This window comes from Diplotaxodon limnothrissa, linkage group LG14 (genome assembly GCF_057381915.1).
Source record: "Diplotaxodon limnothrissa isolate DT_005_m linkage group LG14, D_limnothrissa_male_GT1.1, whole genome shotgun sequence".
Lineage (NCBI taxonomy): Eukaryota > Metazoa > Chordata > Actinopteri > Cichliformes > Cichlidae > Diplotaxodon > Diplotaxodon limnothrissa.
In genome coordinates, this window is record NC_140609.1 from 36,206,291 (window position 1) to 36,219,652 (window position 13,362).

Here is a 13,362-nt window from a genome sequence, read left to right on the forward strand (position 1 = left end):
CTCCATGATGGCAGGGGCCTCCCCCAGCAGGACAACACACTGCCACACTGCAAAAACCTGCTCAGAAATGGATCAACAACACAGCCAAGATCCACAGGCTTTGGCTTTGTTTTCCATACTCCCAGTCAGACTGAGCAACCGCAGGATTCCATAGAACAAGCCCAGTCCGTGAAGGCCCAATGGACCCAAAGACCCTACTTGTGCCAGGCATCGGCGGACAGCCCCAGAGGTCCTGTCTCCATGCCCAGACAGTGTATGGAGGATTTAACAACACTAAATAAGATGCTGTTGATGTTGTGGCTGACTGGTTTACAGTAATGACTGCTGACATTTGATCACCCTTTTTTGTTTTTTTCTCACTATCTTATCATTAATGGTAATCAGAGCCATGGAAAAGCTGACACTTAAACAGCCTTTAGGTTCCTTGTTTAACTGACAACTGTTGTTATAGTACTGCTGAAATACAAGGGGATTTTGCCCTGACTTTCCCCAATGCTGAATGTCACTATTTATTCTCAGTTTGTAATGAACAGCTTATTCATGAGCACATTTGGCTAAACCTTAAAAAATTCCAAGAGTCTCCACTGTGCAACGATAGTTTGCTATCTTTACTTCTCTGTTGAATCATCCATCAGAATGAGACAAAAAGATTGAAATAATCTAAGTTTGTTTTAGTCTAGCCCTTCTTTTGAAAATATACAATCTAACCTCTAAAAAGCACCCAGACGCAGAACAGTGCACCACACAGCCCTGCCCTGTTGGCTCCCAATGCTTTGAAATTCACTTTTCTATTTTTAAACCAGCTTGTCTCAAGTGGCTCAGTTCTTTGACATGGTTTGGCTTACACCTTTTTATCCACCAGGTAAATGTGGTGGGCATTCGGTGAAAAATTTGTATAAGACTTTATTGACATATCATCACTGCCTTGGTTGCAGACATCGCAGTGTGACAGAGGTAATGCTTCTAAAGTCAGTTATTAAGCATGTTCAGTTCCTGGCTTCCTGATGTGGACAGAAGTCAGCTCTGTTAAACAGCAGATGTTTTACACTGCGGCCGTTACCCTCATTTCCTGGGCGGAGAGCTGCTCGCTCTAATAGAGTAACAGGAACAAGAGAAAGAGAAGAGCTAGAGGGGGGGAGAGAAAGAGGCAGAGCAAGGCAAAAGAAGTTATCTAAGCGCAGAGCTCCCACAAATCACTTTGTCACCAGCAAGCTCTGACAAGCAGGAGGAGAGAGAAAGAGTACGAGCAGAGACTCCGAGTTAAACAGAGGTGCGAATAGGGAGTCTTGTCGGTGGAGCCTCGAAGGAAGAAGGTGTGAAGAAACTGTAGAGGAAAATAACGAGGCGATACTGCTGGATGGACAGAGGGAAGATAGAAGAGAGACGAGACTAAAATCCAGTTCCCAAAACAGCATAAGTTAAGAGGGACGGCTACTGCTGTTGTTACTGCCGCTGTGTCTGGATGGTACATCACCATTTAAAGAAGGTGTGTCAAACTTAAAATCTGTTACCGGAGGACACTGTTTCATTGAGACTGACATTTTAATCTTCTGATAGCAAACGCGCTTGAGACATTTAATCTCACAAGTGGAACCCAGAGAGCATACACTATCGTATTATCATGTTTGAGAGAGAGGAGAGGGATAGAGAGACAGCTGCTCTGTCTGTGAAGTAGGCATGAGACAGAGGCGTTGAAAGCAATTTCTGGTGTAGTGCAGCTGTACACAGATCACATGTTGTTACTAGTAAAAAGAGGTAGTTAGAGCCAAGAGCAGTACATGTTTGTGAAATGTTTTTCTATAGGGGCATGTGCAGGTTTGTGACTGGTATTGAATAAGTTGATGAAAGTAACTTCTTTGAGAACAATTTCTTTCTTTTAACCATTGATATTTGATTAGCTCCGGACTGACTAAAAGCGCCTGAGAGTTTTATCTGGACTGTAAAGGTTGAGGTCATCTCACCAAACCTAAAAAAAATAGGAAGATCATTTTCAAACTTTTTAAGCAGAGACTATTATTAATATTTTCTCTTTATTACAGAACATTACAGGGGAAATATTTGTCATTAGCACTAATAAGAAATTGTGCCAATTTAAACGTCTTAGTCTTAGATAACAAGTAACTTGGGCTCTGTAAACACCTGTCTTCATTTTGCTGAGTGCCATACTACTCTTTTCACATTCACTTAGGTTGCCTCTGTAAGAAAGACTGTGGTGACATGTGGAGGATGATATGCTAGCTCTAAAATAGACAGGATTCAGTTTATATAATAACATAATATAATCTTGGATTTGGAGGTTTGAAAACATATCAGTCAAACATTGGTCTGTGAGCACAGAAACAAATCTGCTGAATCCTTGATGGGTAGTAGTTTGTTTTGGACCTAGAGGTGTTGTAGAAACTTACAAAAGGGCACTGACTGTGTGCATGGGCTCTTTTAGCATTTGACAGCTCTGTTCTGGACTTGCTTCATCCTGTGGGACGTAACTGGGTTACCTGTTTGGCTGAGTCAGAGGCTGGGTCGTCACTGGATGTCTGTCTGCTCACTGGGATTCTTTCCACCTGTTTCTATGCAAATAAGACAGATGTGTTAGGTACTTTTTACAGCAGCAGTGACAGCCGTGGTGGTGAATTTTCAGGACTCTCCACACTGCTGTAATTGTTTTGTCGTGTGTAAACACTTTGCGTCAGTGACACCTCTCCACTGAGTGATTCACTGTTCCCAAAGGATCCCCGGTTGGACGAAGGCATTGAAAGGGAAGTTGGAGGAGCTTTTACTAAGAACCAAAGAACACAAGTGACTGCACAGACAGGCTGTCAACATGAAATTGTGGTTCTTGATATTGATGGTAGTGTACATGGTGGGCAGTGTACACAATCTGTCTACATGTAACACTGTGGACTTGGAGATGGTGAAGAAAAAACGCATCGAGGCCATTAGGAGCCAGATCCTCACCAAACTGCGTTTGCAAAAGGCGCCAGAAGAGGCTGGGGAGAAGGAAGAGATCCCTGCCAACTTGCTATCACTCTACAACAGCACCAGTGAGATTCTGAAGGAGCAGCAGGTTCTGGAAGAGGAAAACATCCCCACAGAACAAAAGGAGGAGGAATACTTTGCCAAGGTGGTTAACAGGTTCATCATGAAAGGTGAGTATAAAATTACCCTTAGCAGCAATATATAAATCTTGAATCTGTGAATCCTGATTGAATATTAAGAAAGGGGGCAATTCCTGATGGCTTAACTATAGTTGAATGTCAAGTAATGACTGTTATTTATGCTACTACATTTACAAGCTGAGACATAATTCAAGGTGAACACTAGCATTGCACTGACACTTTCCACTCTGAAAAAATAGTTATTGTCCAGATGTCACATGAAGTGCTGCTGTTAATCCCTCCACTACGGCAATACTGCGGTAATAATGTTGTTATTACTAGCAGAAACACAACAATAGCATTGTTTACAGTCCCCCTGTACAGTCCTTACTGCTCTTTGTCTGGTTGATCAACACTAATATTAAATATAGTGCACACAGTGCTGTCCAGAAGTTTCAAGCTGCACTCCCAAGCATTCACCGTATGCCTTATGGCTGGTGTCAGTTCCAATCTTGACCATAAATTCCCTCAACACGTGTAACCCTTATGATCTCCACCAAAGATCCTGAGGCAGTTTCAGGGGTTCAGAGATCACAGGCATTACAAGTTAGCAGAACTCTGTGCAGCATCTGGTCTGATGCTGTGTTGCTTACATGATATCTATGGCATTTTTACTGCTTTATTACTGCTCTTTGTCTGGCAAGGCTGCATATGATGTTTGTTCAGCCAAATGGTTTCTGGCTGTAATTGCCTAATGATTCCCAAACTATTACGATAAACATATTTTCTAGTTTTGCTTCTATGCTCCATTGTTCTCTGCATGTCTATACTCATCACCCTATCAGGCAGCCATCCACACTATCCCCCTTTTATCCACCACTTCAAACAGCACACTTTAGTGGATGGACCATGCTCAGGAGTGTGTAGACCAAAGAGAGAACAAAGCAACCTTCAAAATGAAGAGCACAATTTTGTTCTGCTTAGGTAACAACCAAAGAACAGGATGAAAAGTAGAAAAGCAATAGGAAGAGACATGAAATGAACTCCTTCACCCATGCTTGCTCTTTTTCTCTTTCATTTTCTCTTTTTTCTTTCTCTCTGACTTTGACCCTCAGGGATTGGGGTTTTCCTGTAACTTGAGCATTGAGTTCTCCCTTGCTTAACCTGTCACTTGTTCTCCATCACTTTTGCTTCTCTTTGTCACTGACTAGTTTCAGTGTGTCCCTTGAACCATGATTATCCATATTGCACGCTCTCTCTCTCTCTCACTTCTTTCCTTTGCACTCCTCTATCTGCGGGTTTCCTGAGCTTATTATATCAATGTGTTTGCAGTGTGTTTGTGACAGGGCAGCTTGACAGGAAGGAAGACAGGCTGATGGCCACTGAGATCTTGAATGACTCAGGTCCGGTCCGGTGCAAGCGGTGCCCATGGGGAGCATGTGTTTCCTATAGCTCTGGAATGCCACAGAACACCCATCCACTGCCTTATCTATCCGCTGCCTTGTTTTGAATCAGCTAATAAGGGAACAGCTGAAAGTAGCTGCCCCCTTACTCACGAGGGGTCACAACAGCATGTAGCACCACGTATTTGATTTGGCAGGTTTTTATGTCGGATGACTTTCTGGGAGGAGACACAAGGGATTTGTCTCCTCCTGGGATCAAGCTAGGGATTTTGCTGTTTCAATCCTGGGAGGTTCGCTTGCTAGGGGAATGTGTAAACCATTACACTATGGAGCCACTGTTGAGTCAACCTCTGCACACTGAAAAAGGAGAATGACAAATGTATGAGGATAAATGTTAAGGCCATCAAGTACTGCTTTGCAATTGTGAATTTAAAAAAAGCCACACATACACACACGCAAGGATTTTATCCAGCTTCTGCTTTTCTGTAATACGTTGTTTGAACGAAACAACAGAAATAGAATACAGGGGGAAAAATATTTTTATTTCCATTAACAATTCTTTTCTACATTTAAATCTTATTGGGCAGCAGACACTTTCCTGACTCTCAAAATCATTCTACGGGGGAAACATATTTGTGTGCAGAGCATTTAGAACATAATAGGTTTAGTCTTCATTGTGGTAATTGTGTGGTAGATTAAGCTAAATTCCTTTTGCTGTTTAGCACTCATATATCTCCCTTGAAGCCCACACAAGTTATCCTCCTATTAAAAGGAGTTTTGGTCCAATTTACACGAGGGAACGCTTTTCTCATTTGGAAGCTATAGCCACTTTGTGCTATTCTGGGATGAAAGTAGTTCACTTCTCTGAAGTAATTATTGTAGTTACAAGTAAATGAACTTAAAGCTGTATTGTAGAAAGGAGTAGCAACAAGGGACCAAAGTCAAGTGTGAAATAGGGTGAAGTGGGGAAACAAGACATTGATGAGGGGGCTGTGAGAAGGTGGAGCTGAGAGGGAAGAAGGCCAATATTTAGTCAGTTGCTGGAATCTGGTTCCTCCTACTGGTAATTATAGAGCTGTTACTCAACCTGTCACAACAGCTGTCCCCGGCTTACCTGTGGATAGGCCTTGATTCAACACACAAATCCCCCCACACCCACATTTATATGCAGGCTAGGATGCTATCTCTACCCCGTCTAGCAGAGAGAGAGATTTTTTTAGCTGAGCATGGAGCTCATTTCTTACACTTTCTACTCTAAATGATTAATTTTGATCACAGAGCCAATGCAAACTCTGTTAATTGGAAAGTAGAAGTGAAGATAAAGCGTCAACGTAATTATGGTGCAGCAGCCAATATGCTTCTTAGGGGAAGTGACTTAATTTCCTGTTTTGCAAACACTTCTCTAACCCTTAACACATTTATCTCACTTTTCTCAAACTAAATGGAGACTCTGACTTTCCGTGCATGCGTTTGCCTGGCACACCAATTCCACTTGACATACTGTACGTTGTTGTGACCGTCTGTGTTTCCATTCATATGCTTCAAACCAAATATTTGACTGCTCTGGGTGGTACCAGTAAACTGTCATCTCATTTCCCGTTACACTCCACATCAGTTCTTTTTGGTTTCAGTTCGGCCTCACTGCAAGGGGTGAAACACTACCTCAGCCACAATGCAGATGGTAGATGATATACAAGCAGCCGTGACATGGAGTATCCTGGTACAGCCTGGGCTGAATATGTAGCACAAGTATGCAAGGCTGGGTTGCAATTCCTATCAGAGAGTAATTCCCGGACTTGAGAGCAGAGAACCCTTGCTTTGGCAGGCTGAGACAGAGTAGAGGGTTTGGGTCCCGGCCAGTACTTGCGCTCCATTGATACACATCTCCAATTTCTCCACACCCCCACTCACACCCTCTCACCCCTCACAACTGTGAGTTATATTCAAGAGTGCATTCTTCCCTGTGCTGTTTCCTTACCATTGTGTTTAACAGTTACATTGCCCCTCTCTGAGCCTCTCACTCGCTTTCTATAGTGTTTCACTCTTGATCTTCTGCCTTCCTGTGCTTATCTTTGCATGTCACTGTTCGACGTAATCTTTTCGATCGTAACACTCATACATTTATGGTGTTAAAGCCTCCAGTAGCTTGTCTCTGTTTTTTATCAAGCCCTCTAGGCATCTTCATGCTATGATTAAAGTTGCGCATATGGGCAGCAAAACTGTAAAAGAACAAAATATTCATGTTGGTCAACTTTAGCAACAGCTGGAAGAGATGAACACTTGGCTGCAGTTATGATTATTGAGTAACACTGAGCTCAGCCATTTTATCTGATTAATGTGTAATCCTGACAAGCACTTATGAAAGAAGCCTTTCATTTACTTTATTCATAAAAAACATTGATATACATCTAAGTGTTGTAATGTTTACTAAATATCAGTGTTGTTAACAGTTTAGAAGTTAAAAGTTGTAATTAACTTGGCTTGATTTGAAAAATCTGAACCCGCTAATTCGAGAGTCCTGATGTTTTTGAGCCATATGTCCATTAATTCTAACCTTACAATGCCCAGTCATCCCTTTAAAAATCATAGTTCTTTTCTTTGTGTTTACAGATATTACACTAAAGACCATTTACATTAAATACCATTTACCAAATACAGTAACGATAGGATGACTTACCAAATAAGCTCTAGGAGTGGTCTCACAAAAAAAAAAACAAGTAAAGATTCATGATTAAAAATAACCAAAACGTGTAATGAAAAATTAGTAAATCCTAAACACAAATAGAATGTTTTAATGCCAAAACTTGTTGCCTTTGCCTAATGTTAATGAATTCAGAGGAAAATGGCAAAATGAGGGAGAGCAGAGAAACAGCAGAGGTGTAGAGTGAAGGTTTTTTGGGACTAGCTCACATCTAAGCATTTAAATATACTAGTGCAGTGCCTTTTAAAGTAGGTCATAAACCATCATAACATTACTGTATTAAAAAGAGATCAGCTATAAGGTTCGAACGTGTTTGAATGATTGCATACGTTTAAATGTGGTAGACAGGCAGATTGTGGGTTGCAGCTTTCTTGAGAACTGCACATTTAAGTACCAAGAAGTTGTCTGTCACAGGAAACCACAGACAATAATCATCATATAAAGTTAAATTGAAAATTGAAAAAAGGTATTTTGTGAGAGCCTTTTTAGTTTTAAACTAGGCGTGATGACATTTAGTAACATTGTGGCTTATTCTTATTTTATCACATTCTACAAAAAGGCACTTTGAGGGTTCATTCCTGGCTTTATGCTTAAAGTTATAATTAAATTCATGTTAGGGTAAACTTGGCCTAGTTGGAATGGTTCAACGGAGAGGTCAAAGGGTTGGCAAAGTTAGCCAAAGAAACATGCCTCTTTTGTACATATGTGCCCCTCCCCCTAAATACAGAGTGGAGCAGCAGTAACTGTAGGAGAAAGACTGTTAGCAGAGAACAAAGCACAGAGAACCCCTCATCTGAACAACATCAAGTTTAACACTGCACCCACTTGGGTCTGCAGCAATACAAATGCCATGTTTAAAGCAAGTTTGATACGGAGTTATTGAGACAGTCAAAGAAAAGATTTCTTGGAAGTTCTATGTTGTGCTGACTGACATTTGGTCCTGGTCCAACATTTAAACTGTTCCACATTAGCTTTCTTTACGTTTTTAAATATAATAATAACTCCTAAAAGACTAAAAACACATTACAACTAGCTTTTAATAAAAGACAGTTTAAAGTACATCTACCATGAAAGTTGGTTCCCTTCGTGATGGATGAAGTTCTTTTGAAATATTGTACCACAAGATATACATGAGATGTACATCTGCCCATTAAACATTAAATGCACTTAGATGGGTTGTTTGTCAAAATATCAAAACATAATTTCCTCTTCTTACATCATACAGAAAAAAACAACTCAAACACCAACTACAAGCCCACGGTCATCTCAATGAGCTTCAACATCGCTCAGATACGGAGTAACGTCGGGGGCAATCTGCTACTCACCAGAGCAGAGCTACGGATGCTCATCAAGGAGCCCATGATTTTGTCTGAGGAGAGAGTGGAGCTATACTATAGCCAGGGGACCTCGACTCGTTACCATGCGTCTCGCTTTGTCACAAACATGCTGAAGGACAAATGGCTGTCCTTTGATGTCACTGAACCTCTGCGGACCTGGCTCCAAGGGAATGGTGAGATAAGCATTTATTTTTACTTCATCATCATGTATTTGTCAATCTTTCCATTTATTTAGTTCAGCCCATGTGTGATATCATATAATTTCTAGGTAATATTTCCCTCCTCCATGATTTTTTTCTGTTACTAGAGAATGAACAGAAGTTTGAACTTCGGCGGTACTGTGAATGCGGCATGCCGCATGACGATGGTACTTTAAGTTTTATCATCTCTGGGACTACGAGCAAGAGGGGAGACACTAAAGAATTAGAGAAGCTGAACCAGCAGCTACCCTACATCTTTACCATGTCCATCCCTAAAACCAACCACTCTAAGAGTTTACGCACAAAACGTTCCACTGACACGACGGACAGCTGCAGCACGTAAGCAATTCTGAACTTAATGATTTATTCCACTCCATTTCTGCTTTAAAGCTGCAATAGTAACCTACTAAACCACGAGCAGCTTCAAAATACAGACCACTGAAACAACAAACATCAACTATCCCTGTTTATCCATGCTGTAATTCTGTGGTCGTTTTAGTGGCTGTATAATAAATGGACTGTAGCTTTAAAATGTTTTATAATCTTAGACAGATTACAGTGTGCCTCTCATTTACCCCCACACATATACACAAGATGGAGTATACCTCCAAGGCCCAGCCATAGGGTTAAATTGAGTGTAATGTTGTCTCCCAACATAACAGTTATCGTCCTACAGCTTTAAAACTGACTTGATTTCAATGCTCTTTGCACCATCTCATCTTCACACTGTTTTCTCTTTTGCAGCCAATCACACAACTGCTGTTTGAAGAAACTGTACATTGACTTCAGGAAAGATCTAGGATGGAAGTGGATCCATAAGCCAACGGGTTACTATGCCAACTACTGCATGGGGTCCTGCACCTATATCTGGGATGCAGAAAACAAATATTCTCAGGTACTGTGTGCATTTTCATGAGTGTTATTTCTCCCAAATCCCAGGAGGCAATTTCTTAAAGTCTGGAAAAAATGTTAATGGCAATGTTGTATTTATATGTTGCCATAATAATTCTTGATGATTTAAATAAACCAAAATGCAAAGACTACTTGTATTATTTTAGCTCTAAGCACTACGGCACTAGGACTATCTGAATTTAACCGGTTATATAAAATTCTGGTAGAGACAAATCCCACTCAGAAGGAAAACCAATGGTTTTATGAGAAAAACAAAAACACAAATCCCTTGCAGGTTGCAGGAAGGGGATGTAGTGTGAAAAATCCGCCAAAAATCAGTATACACAGAGCTACCTCATGCGTTGCCCCCTCGTCAGTAAAGGAGCAGGAGCTTTGTTTGTGCCAAACCTGATTAGGTTAGGGCTGAAATGATGACAAAAACTTTGTCTCTGGTTGTTTTTACTCTTTTAAAAAGCTAAATATCCTTTTTATGGCCCTTAATACTTTTAACACTTTCCACTCATTGAGGAAACTCTGGGTCTTTCAAAAATTTGTGCAAAAATGTCTTTAAAAAGTAAAGTATTGTAGTTTGTATTAAGATTTTTCTAAAATCACACTGAAAATTCTTAGAAATGTTGTGCTTATGTATTACATTTGCTTCGGACCATGTTGTCTTGGTGAGTAAATTCTCATAAATCTTGCCTACAGATTCTGGCACTGTACAAACATCATAACCCCGGAGCTTCTGCCCAGCCCTGCTGTGCTCCACAGACACTAGAGCCACTGCCAATCATCTACTATGTGGGGAGGCAACACAAGGTATCTATACTGCAGTCACTTTCAGGTCAAATGTTTGCAGAACATTTTATGTGAAAACAATATATAATTGATCACATCACTGTTATTTTCTACTTGCAGGTGGAGCAGCTGTCCAATATGATCGTGAAGTCTTGCAAGTGTAGCTAAAAATATAGTATGGCACACAGCTCTGCCTCCTCTTCTCAAAACACAGAGGGAAAGAAGATGTTGTGTTGGAGACTACAGATAAGAGCAAGTGACAGAGAATTTGAGATAATGTGGACATGGGGAACAAAATATTTTAAAGCTTTTCTCCAACAATCCCTCAGTTGTCACATTTGATGCACATTAAGCCATGGACCTCTTTTTTCTTCTTCTACATATTAACGATTATAGTTTTTATACGTACATTTACCTTGCAGTAGTAAAATTGTCGGTCTTGAAATGAATTAATTTATTTGTTGCACTGACAGGTGTCTAAAGAATAATAATGTACATAAAAGAAGTGTGTGAGACAATAAAATTTGGACAAAAAAGCACGAGGACAATAATGAACGTTCATGGAAGAATATCCATATTCAGGGATGAAAACGTGGGACATTTCAGATGACCACATCATCGTCCAAAACAGGTCCTGGTGAAAGGTGCTGAATTACAGGTGGAAAACCAGGGATGTTGGGGTTTTCCTCAAAGATAAGGCTGTAGGTGTTTTTGCATGGCTACATCATAAAGGACAGAAAAAGACACAGGGAGAGTCCAACCTGGGGAAAATCCCTTTTGACTGGACTTTCATTTTACAAGAACCGTCCATTAGTTTTATTTTATTTTTTCAACCCACGTGACTTCTAATATGCATTTTATCAGTATGTTTCTGTTCATAATGTTCATAACTGAATGTCAGATTGTCCTTTAACCCCACTGGTTTTTCAAAGCCAGAGGCACTATCAGCTGAGAGTGATGACATCATGCTTTTAATCCCTCTGGGGACTTACCGCCATACATGTTCTCTATTAATGGACACATGGTGGTAGTGCTGATATGAGTAAGGCTATTAATACTTATTGTTTTATTTTATTTTGTTTTAAAATCATGGTAAATTATTTTAATTTCAGGAAGTTTCACAAGGATGTTTTTTCTTTCAAACTCATGAACTGGTCTGGCTTCTATGACTCGCATTAGGAATAAAACCAACACATGATTTCAGCTTTCTATGTTTTTCTGGTGCACCTGCTTTTATAATGTCTATTTGTAAATATTCAAACAAAAAAAAAGAAATAAACATGTTAAATTATGTTGTGATGGTGGAAGATTTTATGAGCAAAATAAACCACAGGAGATGTTTCCACTTGGCAGAGAGTTGCCTTGATTAGGTGTGTGCGTGTGCGGGTTTGCGTTGCACTTGTCAGTGCATGTATGCATCTGTTTTAACTGTAAGCCGACTTGACGAAAGCATAAACTGAAACACACCTAAAGTGATGTAGACGTGAATTTCATCATCTTGTCTTTGTCATCACAAAAACAGTTCAAAAGAGTCGTGTTGTTAGACGTGGTTTTCCTCAAAAAACTGTAACTAAAACATTTTTAGAGTACAGTCATGTTAGGTAAAAAAAATAAGATGAAAATGTAACGCTAGTTGAGATAAAACTGTGACTTCAATTTGAAACTAAGAGTGATTTGAAGTTCAGGGCCGTTGCCGTACTTGACAGACTGGGACCCCACCCCTTGCACCTCCTTTTCCTTCTACACTTCAGTGTGTGACTACTTCTCTTTCTTGATGTCTTTCACAATCAGTTTTTTTAAAACACTACTTGTACTTGTGTACTTGTACAATGACTTTCCAGTGTCGGGGAACAGATCGGCCGATGGAAAAGCTTGGCTTATGGCACCATGTGGACTATTTCAGGCCAACTGCAGGGCAATTATGGGATGACTGAAGAACAGCAGCAACAAGTCCTATTTGGCTTCACCAGTGGCAAAGAATGCTCGGATGTACAGGTTCTTTAGTTGCACTGTCTTAACCTGAAGGGATGGATGCCTTTCCAGTTTTTATGCTATCTCTGTACACCACACCCCCACCGTCCCAACCCCACCCCTCTCACTCTGTACTCAAGGGATTATTGTCAGCCCATGAGGCTGAATTGGGAATGAGGAGAGCAGGTCCAGACCCGTTGGTAAGTCCCAGACTTAAGGGCAGTGACTACATGGAAAATTAAACACACATACTGTGCACATGCATATGAAAACACTGAACCCACTGACACACAGACACAGCTCAAGCACACCAACATCAAATGCCTTACATAAGCTTTGTGCTAGTGACTCGTGTGGGGGATGCTTGTGCTGTTAACAAAGTGACAGTGATCAGTGCTATCTTGTTCCAAGGCTGGTCATGTTACCCAGAAAGCACAGCAATTTTCCCCCAATGAAAGAACACACAAAGCGCCTGTTTGGAAAGGCAGCTAAACAAAGTATAATGAAACATCATCAAAATAATTGAATCCTCTTCAGTCTCACCTCTCAAAATGATTCTGAGTGATCTGTTGCCAGGTCATAATCTTGCCAAAGTACAATGTGTACCGTGTTATCGTGACAGGGGAAATGTAATTGGAATGTTAATGGGGCTTTTTTTTCACCAAGAAAACAGGATCATTGCCCAACCTAAACAAGGAAAACCCAAGATCTGATGCAGGAGACAAGATCATTAACATTAGACACTAAAGGTGCTTGAACTTGAATTTTGCTTTTTTCACTTTCCCTCCTAAAGATGAAACAAAGAGTAAGAATGTCAAGAGACTCATAAATCTATCTGTGGTGCTAATGGAACAGCCCTATGGGGGAAGTAAAACTTAAGTAGCCTTGTTCCTCCAAGTGATGTTCATTTCTCAGCAGCTGCTTCCTCTCAAGCCCTCTGGCTTTTCATGGGACTGAATTAAACTG

The 13,362-nt window shown here is 40.5% G+C and overlaps 1 protein-coding gene across 1 annotated transcript; it reads left to right on the forward strand.

Annotated features, from left to right (window-relative positions):
- Positions 1 to 1,187: 1,187 nt before the first annotated feature.
- tgfb1a (transforming growth factor, beta 1a) lies at positions 1,188 to 11,646 on the forward strand. Its single transcript, XM_085371103.1, has 7 exons — positions 1,188 to 1,486; positions 2,441 to 3,146; positions 8,425 to 8,709; positions 8,844 to 9,075; positions 9,481 to 9,631; positions 10,336 to 10,446; positions 10,546 to 11,646. The coding sequence occupies exons 2-7, from the start codon at positions 2,822 to 2,824 to the stop codon at positions 10,591 to 10,593; spliced, it is 1,152 nt and encodes a 383-aa protein (XP_085227229.1). The 5' UTR covers positions 1,188 to 1,486; positions 2,441 to 2,821; the 3' UTR covers positions 10,594 to 11,646.
- Positions 11,647 to 13,362: the final 1,716 nt, after the last annotated feature.